The 20,067-nt window shown below is 40.9% G+C and overlaps 2 protein-coding genes across 2 annotated transcripts in view; both read left to right on the top strand.

The window, feature by feature from the left end:
- Positions 1–7,898, top strand: part of LOC143769712 (alpha-2-macroglobulin-like protein 1) — a 50,411-nt gene extending 42,513 nt beyond the window's left edge. The window contains exons 28-36 of the mRNA XM_077258499.1: positions 1,553–1,715; positions 1,800–2,014; positions 2,650–2,865; positions 3,283–3,407; positions 3,966–4,053; positions 4,881–4,949; positions 5,129–5,231; positions 6,555–6,596; positions 7,416–7,898. Of these exons, the coding sequence (XP_077114614.1) occupies positions 1,553–1,715; positions 1,800–2,014; positions 2,650–2,865; positions 3,283–3,407; positions 3,966–4,053; positions 4,881–4,949; positions 5,129–5,231; positions 6,555–6,595 (1,020 nt within the window). The 3' untranslated portion in view covers position 6,596; positions 7,416–7,898. The remainder of the gene's footprint in view (positions 1–1,552; positions 1,716–1,799; positions 2,015–2,649; positions 2,866–3,282; positions 3,408–3,965; positions 4,054–4,880; positions 4,950–5,128; positions 5,232–6,554; positions 6,597–7,415) is intronic.
- A 10,774-nt stretch (positions 7,899–18,672) lies between these two features.
- The window catches only part of LOC143769715 (alpha-2-macroglobulin-like protein 1), a 102,885-nt gene continuing 101,490 nt past the window's right edge, over positions 18,673–20,067 (top strand). Inside the window, exon 1 of the mRNA XM_077258512.1 lies at positions 18,673–18,938. Coding sequence (XP_077114627.1) covers positions 18,871–18,938 — 68 coding nt within the window. The 5' untranslated portion in view covers positions 18,673–18,870. The remainder of the gene's footprint in view (positions 18,939–20,067) is intronic.

Below are 20,067 nucleotides of genomic sequence, written 5' to 3' on the forward strand. Positions count from 1 at the left end.
GTGCCTGTTCTCACCATTATCGTGCACTGGAACCATTCTTGACATTAGGACAAAAATTCCAGGCATGACCAAGTGACGTCGTGACCTACTGACATGTATGCACAGAGACGTCATGGGCCTCTTCATGCTAGACCAGGACAACGGCCATGACCAGGCCCAAGTTGTCCCTTTGCATGTGCGTTGTAAGGTTGCACCTTCAGTGTGCGGCGGCAGTAGGAAGAGACGACAAAGACCCACAGAGGATTGCAAGCAGTTGAGTTGGCCAAAGAGGTGAGCAAAATGGTGAGTATTTTGTTTGGTTGCTTAGCCTTTTACCAGTCCACTAGTTTTCAGCAATATGGTGGTCAGTGAATTATGAAGAATCCATGTTATCGAGAATACGGATTCTTGCAGAATTCAATTTCGCTTGAATAAATTTGGTCACCTCTAGTTAGTGTCCATGATCTCTCATACAGTATATGCCATGTTCTGGTCTGCTTTTTTAGACCAATTCTTTTGTGTTAGATGCTCCCTCAATGATAAGCAGATCACGGAGTGTATGAGCCCGCTTCAATGAGATGTAATCTGTGCATGAGCTCAGCAGCAAGGGCCGAATCCCCATACAGCAACACCACAGGAAAAATGAAGCAACCATGATCAGTGGGTTTTAATGCATTGAGATGTCAGGTTCTCCAAAGTAAAGATGCTCTTTGTAGCGACCATCCACTCCGCTTAAAAGAATAGGATTTTATAAATGATCAGAATTCCTTAAAGAAGCTCTCCTCCTCCCATCAAGGTTTGTATCCCCTTAAAATATTGCAGTCATCATAATATATAGCACTGTGTACTTACAATTGCTCATTTTCCCTTTCTACCCACATAGTTCTTCTCTTTTCTCTGCTCTATGTAGAAACATGAAGTCTCTTCTCCCTACATTTTTCATTCCCTTCTTCAACTCTTGACTCATCTTTTCTCTCCTCTCCCGGCCAGGGACTGTTGCAGTGACATATGAATCATACAGGGATTCTACATAGAGCTTATAAGAATTCAGCTAGTCAGTTGTTTATCACTTGATGTCATTGACCTAATAGAAAAGAGAAGAATTAGCTGGGTAAAAAGGTAAAATGAGCAATTGTAAGTACACAGTGCTGTATAATATTATGACTGCAATATATTAAGAGGATAAAAATGTCAATGGAGGAGGAGTTGATTTATTAATGGAGTGTTTGAAAATGGGTTTTAATCCCAATTTAACCCTTTCACTTCAGATGTTTGGTTACAACAGTATGCATTTATTAGCACGTATATACCGCCATCAACTTACCGTATTCACTTCAACCACATATCCAGAATTAAATTCTAGATTTGGTCATATAATTTCCTATTATAATGGGATTCTTATTTTAAGAAAAGAGGAAAAAGCAGTAAACTGAAAAGATCCTATATGGAGCAAAAGTATAAATACAGACACATTAAAGAGACATTAAATTGGTTGGACAACAGTCTCATACTTTTCCAACCAGCATCATTCTCACTCAACATGTTGCCCAATATCTGATGTGAACTTCCACAGGATGAAATAATAGAGAAAGCGAAGCAATGTCTGGAGAGCTGCACTCAACCGGAGAGCTCCACCTACACTAAGGCACAATGTGCGTACACCTACACCCTAATGGGCGACGTAGAGAAAAGGACACAACTTTTAGAGCAGCTGGATCAAGTGGCCATAAAGAAAGGTAATTACACTGAAACCATGGAAAACTGTTTTAGTCTAACGGGAAAGAAACACAGCATATACGTTGGTTTGTTCAATGTTTCAGATGACAAGACACACTGGTCCACAAATCCTGAGATCCCTCAAGATGATCCTTTTTGGTCTAATCCAAACTCTGCGAATGTGGAGATTACAGCATACGTTGTGTTGGCAATGGTGTCTGGTGTAGACCCAACCGAAAGTGACCTGGGTGCAGCAGTGCCGGCTGTCCGCTGGTTACATTCCCAACAAAATGCTAACGGAGGATACGCCACCACCCAGGTTCTTGATTTATTAATTCATAACTATGGTAGAAAACTGCAAAATTAAAAAAAAAAATAAACCTACAAAGGCTTCTGTGAACATATAGACCAAGTCCACATGCACAAGCTACGGTTAATCTCTTTTAAATAATTTTTTGCTTATTTTAGAGAACTCCAAGTCCACTGTCATGTTCCTGAATTAGAATATTATGGGGCTGGGCATGATTTCCTCCGTGTGTTTTATTATTCAGGTGTCAGGCTCTTCCCACTCAGGTCATGTTATAGGCATAACATAGTGTATTCGCTATTTTTTACAGTGTTCCTTTAAGATTTGTTTGCTTATTACTAAGACCCGTAGATGGTCGAGTTCGACCAAACTTTAGTCCGAAGTTTGGTTCGGGTACCAGAACTCTACCCAAACTTGAACCTGAGTCCAAATTAATGAGGACCCGAACTTTGGTGCTGTAAAATGGTCGTAGTGAGGGCTAGGGGTCTCTCTCTCTATTCGGGTTTGCTCATCTCTACTTATTACTTTACTTTTTTGGTATACCTATGTCTCACTGTCTGATGTTGCCAATGTGACTCTTTTTTTTTTTACAACTAAAGTTACTTCTGCTGGTAAAAATTAACCCTTGCTTTTTTCTTACCCTATAGGATACTGTAGTCTCTTTATGGGCAATCTCTATTTACAGTTCCTTAACTTTTGTGGATGAAAACATGCCTACAATTGAAGTTACCAATGACAATGGATTTACAGAAAATGTGACAGTGAATCCACAGAATCCAACAGAAGTGCTGGTTGTAGACTTGCCTGACGTCCCGGCAGAATACACGCTGGAAGCCTCGGGAAGCGGCTGTGCATATGTGCAGGTACAATACAGAACCGCAACAACGGTCACTACCTTCTGTTATATTGTTTGTACTAACAGAAACCAAGTAGTGCAACTAAAGAGCAGAAAGTGCATAGAAAAGTAATAATCTAATAATAATAATAATAATCTTTATTTTTATATAGCGCTAACATATCCCGCAGCGCTTTACAGTTTTGCACACATTATCATCGCTGTCATCGCTGTTCCCTATCAGTATGTCTTTGGAGTATAGCTTTTCTCACCCCTTTGTATTTCTTGTGCTGATATACGAAAAAACAATCATTACGTAAATGTAAAGAAATGATTCAATGTTTCATCAAACTACAGAATAAACAAAAATTGTGCAGGATATGTTTACCATTAAAATTTTGTCAAATTTTTCCCAATTTTTTTTTAATTTATTTATTTTTTTTAGATTACCGAAAGATACAATATCCTGAATCCAGAACCAGAAGCATCGTTTACACTTATTGTAAATGCTTCTCCAATTCAGTGCCCACCTCACCCAGCGCCATCATTCAACTTAGAAATCAGTGCCAGGTAAGTCGTCCACAAGATAAAGTTATAGGAAATATCAATTTTTGTGGAATTATTGCCACACATGGCGCATATAATATTATAGATGAAACCTGTCTAGAAGGTTTTACAGCATTTCAATCGCAAACTGCTGCAATTCACATCTACATCCACTAGGCGGCCATATAAACTCCTATGACATAAACATCTCCTTACAGAGTATCGCAAAATTGCGTTTTGATTTTTTTTTTCAAAATTGGTGATGTCACGCCACTAGTCTCTGAATATATTAGCCCGAGGAGAAAGTCAAGGACAAATCTGTAGTTTAGACCACCAAAAAAGCCCCTGTGGGTGTATGATATAACGGAAGGAGCTGGATCTTACCAAGGGTCCATACCGCTAGTTCGGTTTTTGGTGTTTCTGGTTTAAATCCAACCAAAGGCAACATCTGCATGGAGTTTGTCACTGGGACATAGACTGGAGTAAGTCAGTGCTATTTCTTTACTAAGACAGCCTTGATATAATCTTTGTTAATGAGAAAAATTCTATTTGCAAATTTTCCCATTTTTCTCCATATTTCAGTTTAAGTGACCCTAATAATGAAGAATCTAACATGGCCATTATAATTGTACAACTACTGTCTGGATATGCCCCCAAAGACCACAATAGGGTGAGTTCCATATGTCCTGATATATTCTTACCAACCTTTTGAATTCTACATTTCTATCTCGTCCTGCTCTTTGTTGCCACTTTGTGTGCGCTCATAAAATTGTATACTCTATAATAATAATAAAGATGTATATATTTTATTTTTAATTATAGCCTTTACCGTTTGTGGTTATACCCTTTCTGTGAATTGGTGCTATATTATCTATTATTATGGCCACGCCAGTAATTGCCAATATGGGGAGCTTAAAAATGTAATTATTACCTAACTGATATAATATAAAATAATATAATTATTACCTAACTCAATATATGATATATTTTCTGATGAATTTATGTGAACCCATTGTGGCTGATCTTTGGTGTTATGAGAAAAAAATTGCAGCATGCACGATTTGCCTCCGAGAATCAAGTCTATGGGTCAGTGAAAAAAACTTGGACTGCACTCGGATGACATCTGAGTGTGGTCTGATTTTCACGGATAAACTTTTTTCTTTTTTCTCTCCACCTCTGAGAAAATTGGATCCCACGCTGATCAAATAATCGGACCGATTTTCTCGGATGGAGACAAAATAGTCGTCCGCACCCGCCCTTGAAGAAAGTGATCCTAAACTGAGAGACTTCTCTTTAGGGTGTTAATATTTCTTAATAAGAGACCACCCTTTTAATTATATTATTGCTCCTAATTTCTCCCAAAACGTTGGTCAGGTCAATGTATATTCAATCCTATGCTGGTGTCGTCTATCTGAACCATATGTGTCTTTCGATTGTTTTCTTGCCATTTTTAGACTTATTATTTCGTAACATTCTCTATGGGGTATTTTTTTCCAGCTCTTAGCTAACAGCCTGGTGAAGAGAGTAGAACGTAGCCCGACTGATGTTGTAATCTATGTGGACAAGGTAAATGCAGAATTGGCTGCTAATTCAATTCAATACCAAATACTAACCGGATTGAAAACTTTGATGAACTTTTTGACAAACTTTCTCCGGAAGGTCAATCCGAAAAGAACACTAGAAACGTCTATGACATATGCAGAGTGGATATCACTCCCTTGATATTTTCTATTCTCTTCGTGTAGATTGAGGCCACATCAATTCAGCTCTCTATAGAGATGGAACGGCAAAGTGAAGTGCAAAACCTACAGCCGGCTGTGGTGCATCTGAAGGACTATTATGAGACCTGTAAGTGGAGATTCATGAATCTCAATAATTACATCCTTGCATCATTTACAACTGACATCATACACATAGACAAACTGGCATGTTAATGATGAGTGATGGAGGCAATGAGTGATCTTTAATTAAAAGGAACCTGACTTCAGAAAATGACCTTTTAAACTAATCCCAGGTTCCTGCAGGAAATTAGATGACCATTACAGTGAGGCTTTTAGCTAAACTATGTGTGTAATGGTTGCGCTATAGTTATCTTGTAAAAACTTTCCTCCGTGCGTTGAAAACCATTCCCCTGAGTTTTCAGTTTAGCTAAAAATATCATTGCAGTGATCACGTAATTTCCTGCAGGAGCCTCAGATTAGTTTAGTAGGCAATTATCTGATGTCAGGTTCACTTTAAAGCAGTCCCATCAAAATTGTTATCCTCTTATTATACTGCAATCATCATGTTATATAGCTCTGTGCACTTACAATTACTCATTTTGCCTTTCTACCCAGCTAATTTTTCTCTTGTGATATCACGTGATTAAAACTGGCTAGCTGAATCCTTCTAAGAGCTATGTAGAAACGGGAGGTCAATTTTCCCTGTATGAGGCATAAATCACTGCAAAAGTCCCTGGCAGGAGGAGTAGGTCTTAGCTGAGTAAGGAGCTGAAGAGGGGAATGATAAATGCAGGGACACAAGACTTTCTGTTTCTACATAGACCTCATGAAAATAAGAAACCTGGGTAGAAAGGCAAAATGAGCAATTGTAAGTTCAAATAATATTAAGAGGATAAAGATTTTGATGGGAGGAGGAGTGCTTCTTTGAAGAGGTTCTCTACAACATAGATGAGACAAGGTGGGACGAAAGATTGAAAGATTGACAGACACCTAGGGTGGTATCAGAAGGGCTTTTAAAATTCTGTGTGTCAGATATAGAATCTATTGGGCTTATAATGCTAGATGCCACAACTAGGGATGAGTGGACCCGTGGCTCTCCGGGTTCATTGGGTTCATCCAAAGTTTGGTTCAGGTAGCAGAACCGTACCCAAACTTGAACATGAACCCCATATAAATCAATGATGACCCAAACTTTGGAGCTGGAAAATCTCTCTCTCTCAAATCTCTCTCTTCCCCGAATGATAAAAGGGTCTTCCGGAAGAAGTCCATGTTCAGAGTTCATCACCGGACACTAGGTGTCCATTATGAACATGGAATATGGGTGAATATGGGTTATAAGCTTCAAAGAACACTAATCAGAGAATTTCTGTCAATCACACCTCAAAAAATCAACCTTTAGGTCCCAGTTTCTTCCTCATATTTCTTACGCCTCTTCTTTTACCTTAAACAGCCAGACATATTGAGGTGTCCTATGGAAACCCCTGCGCTTAAGGTAAAAAATATTGAATTTAAATGTAATATACTATAAATGTTTTATGTTATTTGCATGCTCTATGTACTAGAAGGGGAGTCCATGACTGTACAACCGCTTCTTAAAAGCTAAAGTACCCCAAATAAAAAATAAAAAAAACACATGCTCACCTCATAGACCTGGACTGCTCCTTCCTGTGATTTCAGCACTGTGTCTCCCAGCGGTCACCAAACTTTGTTATGTCAAATAACTGGTGAAGTCAGTCAGCTGTAGCCTTTCAGAACTCCATCAGAGTGGGACAGAGAAGGCTGCAACCGATCAGTGGCCATTGATTGGCAGCAATAGTCATGTGTCATTGTCATAACATAGGAGACACAGCGCCGACAATGCAAGGAGCAACGCCTGCCCAGGTGGTAACTAAGTGTTTTGGTTTTTTTACTTTATGTGTGGCACTGACACAGTTGAGAAAAGGGTTATCCAGTAGTGAACAACTCCTTTAAAGCAAAGTTTAGGAAGCCATCTTGAAACTCATGACTGATGATGAAGCATGCCTTAAACCAGTGTCTTGTCTATTAATCAGTTAATACTGCATGTTACACAGAGTTTAGAATACTTAGAGGGTTGTACTGACTCAAAAATAATAAAGACCAGCCCTCAGATAACATTTTCCTCTTTCTTTAAGACAAACATTAAGTTTTTGCCTTATATGAATTGAATAAAATTCCCTCATAGTAGTCTACGTACCAGGGCTGGTGTTTGTCCCCATAGCAGTCCTGATCACATTTTTACAATATTATTTGTACTATAGCCAAATCTCATGTATTCTTTTTGTGTTTGTAGGTCTTGCTACAAGGGAATATTTGGAGATCATGCAGAATCATCTGAAAATTGAATTATTGAATATATATTAAAATATGTAATACTATTTTAAATATTTATTTATTTAATTATATAAGTGATATCTTTATTAATGATGTTTGACTCATATGTAAAACTTCTAATTAATTTTATTGGAAAGTGAAAATTAGGAATTAGCTTCTATCTTATGCATAAGAGAGAGAGAAATTAACTGTTTTCTCCTTAATGTATTTTAAATACAACATGTGTTACTGCTAAACTCATTCCCATATGTTGTTCTATATAAGGGCATATTTTGCAGATATTTTCTTCTAGAACCAATGCTTCTTGAGGTTAATAGTTTTTGCATTTGATAGGCACTTGATAGGATGTGCAATTATTACTTTACTGTAAGACTCATAAAGAATTTGACTGTGTGCTAGTGATGAGCGAGCATGCTTTGATAAGGTGTTATTTGAGCATGCTCTAGTGCTAATAGAGCATCTTCAGCATGCTCTCATACTATGTTTGAGTCGCTGTGGTTGCATGCCTCGTGGGCGTTTGACAGCCACAACACATGCAGGGATGGCCTAACAAACAGGTAATCCCTGCATGTGTTGTGGCTGTCGAGCAGCAGTAGGACATGCAGCCGTGGGGACTCGAGCATAGTATTAGAGCATGCCGAAGATGCTCCATTAGCACTTGAGCATGCTCGTATAATAGCTTATCCAAGCACGCGCGCTCATCATCACTACTGTGTGCCTCTAAATGAAATTGAAGAGATAACATGGTGCCTTATGGACTTCTGTGGATGCCACATTACAGCTCCAAACAACATGATATGTCATTCAGATAAGTCTTAAAAAAGACCTGTAATTTACTAAGCAAATTTCTGTTAAATACATTTCAAAAAATCCCTAAGTTCCCCTGATTTTGATGCTCTTTTCCATTTTCCGGTGAGTTGCTCCATTGCAAAGATATTCACATTTGTTGCTTTTGGAGCACAGCATGTGAAATCTCTGCTTACAGTCCAACTGGGTGTTTCTTCAGGCACTTTTCTGGGGGTGTACCCCTACCGAATGCTGCCAATCACAGGTTAGTAGCATATAAGACTGCTAGACTTCTAGTTTAGCTGCCAAGTTGTGAACGACATCGTCTAGGAGGGAGATGTATAAGCGCAAACACTCCCAAAGAAGACTCTGAAGAAACCTTCAGTTGGACTGAATTTTGAGATTTCACATACTGAACTTGAAAAGCTACAAATGTCAAGATCTTTGCAATGGAGTTATGCAGTGCAAAACGGAAAAGAGTGTCAGAATCAGGGGAACTTGGAGATTTTTAGAAGGTAGCACAGTTTGTATGAGCAACTAACAGGTCCTCTTTAATTCTAAATGTCATGAGTGGCAATATAAAATAACGGAAGATCATCCTATCCCTCTAGCAGCAGCATAACTTGCCATAAAGAAATCATGTAGCCTTGGATTAATATATAATTAATAGTCTTGCTTAATATTTCCAAATTAACCACTGAGACACAGCCTATGATTTCCTATAAATAGCATAAAGCAAAAGGTTCAATATGGTGCTAGATAATGAACTAAGTGAGCTTCTGTGTGCATTGCACAAAAAGAGAGCATAATGAAAAGGACTAACACATGCTTATATAAGATGGAGCTAATTCTTCAGTCCTGTAATTCTTAACTTTTTTACAATTATTTAATATTGTATTTTAAATTAAATAAAGTTTTAGGAAAAATGATTGTTTTACTGTATTTTTTCTAATAAATAGTATTGATATAAAACATCAGCAGTGTTTGCAGAAATATTAATGAACGAAAATAATCCATTTGCTCGTGAAAAAAAATGTTTCATTTGGATGGAGAAGAGAAAATGATAAATCACACATACAGGGTTATACTCCTTTTGACCAGCAGATGGCAGGATATAATAATGCATCAAATATATGTTTCAGAGCACCATTGCTCAAATTAAAGCACCTACGAGAGGTACAAAGAGCCCCTAGAAAGACCAGAATATAGACCTCTACGGACTCATTGAGCCACGTGCATGAGGCCTAACCCCTGTGAGAACAACCCAAAATATAACATAGTACTGGGCTGGAAAAAAAGATCAGATCTCGCGCAAAAATGACACCAATCCAGGCATGAATTTATTTTATCCATACATTTGTAGGTGCGATAGGAAAGGTGACAAAAAGGCTGAGACAATCATTATAGTTAACGCTTTTTTTACTGACAAGATGGCAGTAAAACAAAAAAAAAAACTGTTTGCTTTTTGCAATACTGGTGAATACAACAATCTCTTGTGCCAAGCCAGTGCATAATGCCTTTAACCGCTATGATTCCCCTAAACATGGCTTAACGTTGTATCTAGTGCTTGTTTCTATTATTGCCGCATGTTTATCAGAGCTCAGAACTTAGTCAAATTTTAATTCTTAATCTCAGAATTCTGCCATTTTGAAACATGAATGTTGAAACTTTAGAATTCATAAAGGGCCATTTTAGTTCCTAAACAATTGAACTCAGTGCTCAGACTGATTGAATCCTTGTCTTTCATTAAGATAAACATTAAGTGTTTGCCTTTTCTATAGATAATAAAGCACTCATTTTATTGGATATGCTTTAAATAATGGAGATAATGTTTGCGCCCATAGCGGTCCTTCTCCCATTTTTAAATATCCTTTCCAGTATATACAAATCTCATTTATTCTTTTTGTGTTAAAGAAGCTGCAGTGCTATTGCTGGCACCCCTGCATGGTGTCCTCTTCTCCCTCCATGCAGGGACGCTGGCCTATTCACCACCCCTGCCCTTATTTCTGTTAGTGTGTGTGCCGCAGCAACCAGAGGGTATACGCGCGGGCGCCCATGATCTCAAAGGGGCAGTACACCCAGTTTTCTAAATGCCCTCAATCTTTAGCTGAGAGGCATTTAGTAAAATGTGGATAACTGCAAGATGGCTCCCAGCCAATTGCTGGGAGTCATCCTGTGTGAAAGACTTCCTCTTCCTTAGGGAGGTGCCAAACTGAAAGTTAAGATATTAGGTAGTTGTGTTCTACGAGTGCAGTTGTGAGGGCCTCTGGTCCCGTGCTGCCATTGTCCGTAACCCAAATCCCTGGTCCCGATGCGGCCAGTGTCCTGAACCCGAATCCCTGGTCTCGGTGCGACCAAGGGTTCTGTACCTGAATCCCTGGTCCCGATTCAGCCATGTCCAGAACCTCATTCCCTGGTTCCAGTGTGGCCATTGCCTGAACGTTGTCCCCTTTTACTGGAGTGGGCAGTCCTAAATACGAAATCCCTTGTCCCAATGCGGCCAGTCCTGTTCCCGAAGTCCCTTGGTCCCAGTGTGGCCAGTTCCTGGACATTATCTACCAGTCCGTGTGTGACCAGTGCCTTATCCAGTGTCCTAGACCGTTGTGTCTGAATTGAGCCCTAATCAGTGCCAGCAAACCTGGACCAGGGGTCAGCAACTGTGGTACCGGGACCCACCCAGGAGTGGTACCTGGCGGCTACCTGCTGCGTAGTCTTTCTACACCATCAGGAGCGCCAGTGAACACCTGGTAGCCGCTTAGCTATGCCCCTTCCTAGTTAGGCCTGTTTCTGTGGCCAAATGGTTCCACAAATCCACGTGCACTACCGCTGGGCATAACAGTTAAAGTGGACCTATCACCTGGTGACAAGTGGCTACGTTTTACTTTTATTTTATTTTTGCTGCTTCCCTGAGTGTTCTGACCTTTATTTTTTTTTTACTTGGCTATACGGTTCCAGAGATATGGGACTTCTTATTTCGTGCTAATTTTTGGACATTTCCAAGAGGGCATGGCTCACAGGATCCTCTGGGGGGGTGTCTTTAGACTACTCTGCTTTTTTACCTTGTGAGCCACATCCCTTTATAAATATCATAAAAACTAACACTGAATAAAAAAAGCTTAAATCTCTGTAACTGAATGATTAAAAAAAACCCTGAATATTCAGGGGAGCAGCGGGAATAAAATAAGAGCAAAAAGTGTCCTGTCTTTAAGGTAGGATTTTATTGTTTTCATCTCAAAACTATTAAAATATTACAGTGAAAACTGATAATTCTGATGGTTGCTCAATTCAAATCCAGAAAACAGAAGGGGCCTGCAGCTCTAATGAAGCGAGGTTCTTGGCTGGTGGCTGCTCATTAGAGAGGAAGTCCAAAAGTCACAGGGTCCACAGCTTATTCATTATGGGGTCAGAAGAAATCCCAGCCATTAAATCACATCCATCAGTAAGCTTGACCAAGTTCTTAAAGGCAGACCATGTGTCTTGAATATGTTTCCCCTGAGATAAAGACAATTCGCTGAAAAGGACATCAAATGCTAATCTAATAGCATGGATCTAAGTCGGCATGGTAGAACCTTATACAATTGTAGGATGCTAGCAGGTGCGTAGGATGCATTGACACACAGGAGGCAGAGCAAGGGTTAACAGGGATTTTTATGTAACACAACAGTACATCAAGCAGGGGGGTATTATAATAAAGGTAACAACAGTTCAACTTATCAGTCTCTGGGCCTTAGTAGTAGGTGGCTGGAAGAACCCTCAGTGGCGCTGCAGGTGGCGCAAGAAGTCTCCAATCCGGTCCCGCAGAAAGGCGATGCACTATCTCCTTGCGATGGTGAATCCTCCGGGTCCTTCAGCACGTGGTCTCCTGGTATGGGCACGAGATGTTGTAGAGGTGTAGGTCCACAGCACAGCGGACGTAGAAAACAGTTCAGCAGACAAGGCTGCAGGAATAGTATGCAGCCCAGCGGTTACGGCCACAGGAGCAGGCTGGAACTCAGTAGTCACTGCAGGGATAGGACTCAGCGGTACCTCTGTGGTGGTGAGTGGAACGATGCTCTGAAGTCCGTACTGGTCACTGTGCGGTGCGGGGATCTCTCTGGGCTCTGTGTCGTCAGTCGGGATGACACTGCTAACCGAGTGGGAAGGCACAGATAGCTGGCGTGGGTAAGTCGAGAGGGAGTCAACCGTCTCTGTGCTCTCACTCTGGTTCCCCAACAAAAGCCCAGTCTTCTCGCGCACACCACTATTTAAGTCGGACCCGCCCCCCATCAGTCAGATGTCCTGAACTGCTCCGGTCAGCAATCTCTTCCCCTTGGAATAATGGTGACAGCCCGACAGTTCCAGTCCAGACACACAAGAGGGACCGTTATCCTGGCTCTCCTCTCTAAACAATCACATTTATAATATGAAGAAACCACCTCACTATGGATGATAGGTGTTGCCAGTGCCCAGAGCAAGACAAGTATTTTGAGCCCTCTATCCCATGAACTATTTGCACTCCCCAAGTCTCTTTACTAGTCCAGTATTAAAGGGGGTGTCCACTACTAGGACAACTCCTTCTTAAACTAAATGTTCAGCCCAGATAAAATAATAAAGCCTATACTCACCTCCCATTCCAGTGCCATTCCCACGGTGTCGGCACTCCATCTCCACGGGGCTGTGATGTGGTGTTGTGGCACGTGACGCCGGCGCCCAATCAGGGCTGCCGGAAGATTAGCGTGCACTTGGTCAAAGTGTTGAGGTGCAGGTGGAATGGGGCCTGAGACCCCACGACCAAGGCTAGAGAGATTCACTGCACACTCTGTGTCTTGGTGATGCAATTTCTTTATTTCATGCGAACAAACAAATTTAATTGTGACTTTGAAATATGCGACAAAGTAAGGACGTTTCGACCGCACTGGGATCTTTATCACAATGTTGTTTGGTACTTGAAATGGAAAGGATATATTTGAAGGAGAAGAGTTGCAGTTACTGCTGTGTAATCTTGGTTTCCTTTCGGCTCCCGCACCTATGTGTGCTAAGAGCGTCAAGGAAACATATTCGCAGGAGCGCCAAGGAAACCAAGATTACACAGCAGTTACTGCATCACCAAGAAACAGAGTGTGCGGTGAATCTCTCTGGCCTCAATCAGCGCTGCCGTCACTGTCTCGAAAAACTGAACATGAAAAGGAAGCCGGGGATCAGCTGCAGCACGGACTGCCTCTTCCTGTTCACTTTGTCTGAAGGCGGAGACAGTGACGCCAGCACTTATTGGTCGCATATGTATTGTAATTTCAGAAAAATGCTGATGTAATTATAGTTTGTTCTTCAACCTCCTAGTTTTTTCTGTTGTTTTGTCAGAAGAAATAAAGTTATATGTTGTGTCCTTTTCTTATTAAATGCTTTTGTTTTATTATTTAACAATTTTATTTCCCTATCACTAACCATAACCTTATCCTATCCCTAGCCATAATGTTTTTCTTAATTCTGTCCTCAACCCTAGCCAGAAACCTATCCCTATCCCTAACTTTAGACCTAAACCTAACTCTAAACCAGTCTCTAGCCTTAACTCTTGGTAGGATTAGAGAAGTTGTAATATAAAATCATCTCTTGAAGGTGAATGAAGACAGCTTAGAATTACATGCAGTGTATGATTTAAACTGTCTTCATACATTGGCTGCTCATCTTAGATGAAGGGTGTAGCTGTTGGATGAGTTTGTCATCGGTGGCTCCACTCTGCATAGTTGGTAACCAAGATGACAAAGCTCACTCCATTATACTGAATGTTGTAATTTTTTTGCTGCCTATGAAGAGTGCAGCAGCTAATGACAAAGTCGTCTCGCCTATTGCACTCTCCATAAACAGCGCTGGGTGAGCACTCATTGCACTGCTCTTAGAAGAAGCAGGAGCAGATCATTTGACAATACGGAAAACTTTGCTTCCTCATAGACATTGGCGCCCTGGGTAACTGCCCGTCTGCCCCATCCTACCCTCCCACTATACGCCGCCGGTTACAGAGGTATACTATCTGGGTTATGACATATTATAGCTAAAGTGAGAAATCCCTTTTCATTTCATAGTACATTGCTCACTAATCTCCTCCTGAGGACAACTAAGCAGTGTCCATTGTTTCTTACCAGTATCTTATAACTCTAGGTCATTAGGCTTTGTTGTATTCCGGTACGTTATGTGTTCTCTGGGAACAGATAGTTTTCACTTAATTAAGTTTCTCAAAGCCTAATTACACATAAATGCACACTCATTATTAAGAATATTTCCCTAGAAGGTAATTGGATTACTCCTTGTGGGTCAAAATTTTTTTCCTAACAGGCTATGACAATGTTATGTTGTTAATGACTATTACCTTGGGTGCCAAGTTGCAAATGAAAGTCCTAACGACAAGGCAATCTATCACCACCCGTAATCTTCCTAATTCTCCATCGCTCCCGAGGACAAGTACCTACATGTATGAGATGTAACCGCTCTTATTTAACCTAATGAATAAACAATAAATCTGGCAGTTCTTAATATGTAAAGAAGATACTTGTCAGAACAGTCCATCGACAATAAACAAATTGCAAAATGTTCCTTTATCATGTTCCTTTATCAGTGTTACTAACATGGGGTCCTGGTCTCGTTTTGGGTCTTTGTTTGTGGCATCCTGATCTTCTTTACAGTTTTGCTGGGACTTCTGGTGCTGCCACTTGTGTGTGGTCGCACTTCTGGCCTGAAACGCATTAAGCACACCAAGTTTCCCTATGCCTAGCCAATGTTCATCTGCCTTAGGCCGGAGACACACTGGTGCGAGATACGGCCGAGTCTTGCTGGTTAAAAGCAAGCTGTGGCACCTGCACTCCGGAGCGGAGCGTGCAGCTGCATAGCAATACATGGAGCTGCACGCTCCAACTCCGGAGTGCCGGCGCCACAGCTTGCTTTTAACCAGCGAGACTCTGCCGTATCTCGCACCAGTGTGTCTCCGGCCTTAAAGAAACACTCCTCCTCCTCCTATCAAAATTTGCAGTCATCATATTATATAGCACTGTGTACTTACAATTACTCATTTTGCCTTTCTACCCAGTTATTTATTCTCTTTTCCATTAGGTCTATGACTTCTCTTGATTAAAAACAGATCAGATGAATCCTTCTAAGATTTATGAAGAAACATGGTCTCTTTTCTCTGCATGAGTCATCATAAGAACTACAATTCTAGATCACTTCAAAGTCCCTGGAAGCCCAGCTTCACAATCTCTTCAACTCCTGACCCAGCTGCTCCACGCCTCTCGCTGGGACATTGCAGTGATGTAAAGTTGTAATCTTAACCCCTTTATGACCTGGGTGTATGGGTGGATGACAAACTCATGTTCAGTGGCCAGTGTCAGGCAGCTGCTACAAAGGCAAATAAAATAATGGGATGCATTAAAAGAGGCATAGATGCTCATGAGGAGAACATAATTTTACCTCTATACAAGTCACTAGTTCGACCACACTTAGAATACTGTGCACAGTTCTGGTCTCCGGTGTATAAGAAAGACATAGCTGAACTAGAGCGGGTGCAGAGAAGAGCGACCAAGGTTATTAGAGGACTGGGGGGTCTGCAATACCAAGATAGGTTATTACACTTGGGGCTATTTAGTTTGGAAAAACGAAGGCTAAGGAGTGATCTTATGTTAATGTATAAATATATGAGGGGACAGTACAAAGACCTTTCTGCTGATCTTTTTAATCATAGACCGGTGACAGGGACAAGGGGGCATCCTCTACGTCTGGAGGAAAGAAGGGTTAAGCATAATAACAGACGCGGATTCTTTACTGTAAGAGCAGTGAGACTATGGAACTCTCTGCCGTATGATGTTGTAATGAGTGATTCATTACTTAAATTTAAGAAGGGACTGGATGCCTTTCTGGAAAAGTATAATATTACAGGGTATATACACTAGATTCCTTGATAGGGCGTTGATCCAGGGAACTAGTCTGATTGCCGTATGTGGGGTTGGGAAGGAATTTTTTTCCCCATGGTGGAGCTTATTCTTACCACATGGGTTTTTTTTGCCTTCCCCTGGATCAACATGTTAGGGCATGTTAGGTTAGGCTATGGGTTGAACTAGATGGACTTAAAGTCTTCCTTCAACCTTAATAACTATGTAACTATGTAACCTTGGGATTTTCCATTTTTCCGTTTTCGTTTTTCGCTCCCCTCCTTTCCAGAGCCGTAACTTTTTTATTTTTCCGTCAATTTGGCCATGTGAGGGCTTATTTTTTTGTGGGACGAGTTGTACTTTTGAACGACATCATTGGTTTTACCATGTCATGTACTAGAAAACGGGAAACAAATTCCAAGTGCGGTGAAATTGCAAAAAAAGTGCAATCCCACACTTGTTTTTTGCTTGGCTTTTTTGCTAGGTTCACTAAATGCTAAAACTGACCTGCATTATGATTCTCCAGGTCATTACGAGTTCAAAGACACCTAACATGACTAGGTTATTTTTTATCTAAGTGGTGAAAAAAAAATCCAAACTTTGCTAAAAAAAAAAAAATTGTGCCATTTTCCGATACTCGTAGCGTCTCCACTTTTCATGATCTGGGGTCGGTTGAGAGCTTATTTTTTGAGTGCCGAGCTGGCGTTTTTAATTATAGCATTTTGGTGCAGATACGTTCTTTTGATCGCCCGTTATTGCATTTTAATGCAATGTCACGGTGACCAAAAAAACGTAATTCTGTCTTTTCGAATTTTTTTCTCGCTACGCCGTTTAGCGATCAGGTTAATGCTTTTTTTATTGATAGATCGGGCGATTCTGAATGCGGCGATACCAAATATGTGTAGGTTTGATTTTTTTTTTATTGATTTATTTTGATTGGGGCGAAAGGGGGGTGATTTAAACTTTTATATATTTTTTATTTTTTTCACATTTTTTTTAACTTTTGCCATGCTTCAATAGCCTCCATGGGAGGCTGGAAGCTGCCATAGCCTGATTGGCTCTGCTACATAGGAGCGATCATCAGATCGCTGCTATGTAGCTGAATTACAGGCTTGCTATGAGGGCCGACCACAGGATGGCGCTCACAGCTGCCGGAGATCAGTAACCATGGAGGTCTCAAGGACCTCTATGGTTTCCATTCAGAAGCATCGCCGACCTCCGATCATGTGACGGGGGTCGGCGATGCGATCATTTCCGGCCGCCCGGCCGGAAGCGGTAGTTAAATACCGCTGTCTGCGTTTGACAGCGGCATTTGACTAGTTAATAGTCGCGGGCAGATTGCGATTCTGCCCGCGCCTATTGCGGGCACATGTCAGCTGTTCAAAACACCTGACATGTCCCAGCTTTGATGCGGGCTCACCGCCGGAGCCCGCACCAAAGCGGGGCTTCTGACCTCGGACGTACTATCCCGTCCGAGGTCAGAAAGGGGTTAATGATTATTCATGCAAGGAAAAGAGACTTCAGCTAGTCTGTTTTTAATCAAGAGATGTCATAGACCTAATGGAAAAGAGAATAAATAGCTGGGTAGAAAGGGAAAATGAGCAATTGTAAGTACATAGTGCTATATAATATGACGACTGCAATATATTGGAGCTAAGAAGGATTCAGCCAGTCTGTTTTTAATCACGTGATCCGATTTTTTCATGGACCCATTGGCTAGCATTGCTAATTTTGATCCAACTCTCTGATCAAAATCAGACAAGTCTCCACAATTTTCCATGGACCTCTCAGTCCACGAAAAATCATGGACATGTGATTTGCACCAAAGATTATCACAGGTACGAGTGACATCCATGAAAATCATCGCTCGTACACGAATATCGGACGTGTGAATGAGGCCTTATGATGATAGTCTATGTAGTAGTTCATGCCTGAATTTTTACCTCAGACCGAGTGGTTCTCATAAAGTCACAAACACCTGTCCGGTATTGGAAGTCTATGACTTTGGAAAAAAAAAAACAATCCAGCTGCACTCGGATGTCATCTGTGTGCTGTCCAATTTTTACAGCCTGATAGAAGAAAATGGAGACAACTTTTTTTTCCATGAAACTCTGTCCAAACTGTGATGTTAAAAAACTGACACTGACCAAACTCTGATGGCACTGATGAAACTCGGCTGATTTTCTCTTAGGAGAAAAGCCACTGACGTCTGAATGAGCCCTTGTAATTCGGCACCATCCTGACCCTGCTGTAGACCAGTTGCGTGGTTTAGTGCTTATAAGTCAGGTTGTAGTAACCATCATGTCTATCTGTCGAAATTCAAAAATTTATTATTTCTGTATGACATTAAAAAAAAAAATTTAAGTACTACAAGTCTCAAGGTTATCGCCTATGGTGCCTTCAAGCTTTTCCTCCATCCTATGGTCATTTATTTTATTCTTGGTGTCTTATGCACATTAGTATAAAGGTTGTGGTATGACACATAAGAGGAGGTGGAGTCATAACATTAATAAGTACAGAGGCATAAGAGTGAACTCCAGTCAAGGTGAGCAGCCAAGTCAGACATCAGAAGGGATTAATAGGAAGCAGACTGGGACACGGATCCCCTGGTGACGCGCTTGGAACCTTAAGTGGACATTCAACAAATCACCGATGATGATCAGAACGGTCACACCGTGAGGCGGAAAGACCTGCTCCATTAAAGAACTGTCCAGAACTTTTCTCATTCCCCAGAAGATGTGGCACCGGCTTCTACTACTCACCTACTGCCTGATCCCTTGGACCATCGGAAACAGTTCATCCATGTAAGTCAAACTTTTTAATATGTCGTATTCCAAAAAATCAGAAAGAGCAAAAACCAAGTAGGAAGATTTTCCATAAACTTATGAGATCCATGTCTGAGATCCCAAGCAATGCGGATATTGTTGGGTCACATTACAAATGGATGAAAGAGATTACATATAATATTGTAAAAAAAATTAATAACTCTTACGATATGTTAATTGTAAGCTGGAGGTGATCATAATGAGACCATTGATATCTATAGAGAGTGGATGTCTGCACAAAGGGGACTTTGGGTCCAAGATTTTGACCCCATGGCATGTTTTATTAATACTATAACAATCTTAGTTTCTTTAGTTTACTAATATATAGGATTACCAATAGTTGGGTGTCAAGGGCAGGGATCGGAGATCCACATGGGGTCTACAAAACATCGGTTAGAAGATGATAGGATACTCAGTTACTAAACGAGGTTGTCCCAATTCAGCAAATTTTCACCTATGAACAGTACAATGCTGGGGCACATGGTGACTCGTGGGCATCACTCGTGGCATGGCTAAAGTTTGCTTGGTGTTGCTGCTACATTGCAGTGCAACACAAATGAATGGAGACGCATTACAACCCCGAGGATACTGTGATAAGCGGACTGCAAAAAGTCCATTTATTTTACTCCCTTACATAGCGGCATTAATTCCACAGCAGTTTACAGACATCATCATCAGTGTCCCCAATGGGGCTCACAATAAAAAAACCTTATCATAACATATGTTAAGGAAACCCATGCAAACATGGGGAGAACATGCAAGCCCACACTCCTTGCTGTTGTTGTCTTTAAACCCAGGATGCCAGCACCACAAGGATATAGTGCTAAATACTGCGCTACTGTGCTGACCCATAAAAGTGCAACCAAGTCCGATTTTTCTACACTTGCTTGCTTGTTGCAGTCACATTACCCTTAGACCTCATTCACATGTTCGTGTTTAACCCCAGAGGTATTTTTGGCTTTGCATTCTCATTTTTTTGTTCCACCTTCTTCCCAGAGCTATAACTTTTTTATTTTTTTGGTCAAAATGGCCATACGAGGGCTTGTTTTTTGGCAGGACGAGTTGTACTTTTGAACTACACCATTGCTTTTAACATATCGTGTACGGG

Source organism: Ranitomeya variabilis, chromosome 4 (assembly GCF_051348905.1).
Source record: "Ranitomeya variabilis isolate aRanVar5 chromosome 4, aRanVar5.hap1, whole genome shotgun sequence".
Classification (NCBI taxonomy): domain Eukaryota; kingdom Metazoa; phylum Chordata; class Amphibia; order Anura; family Dendrobatidae; genus Ranitomeya; species Ranitomeya variabilis.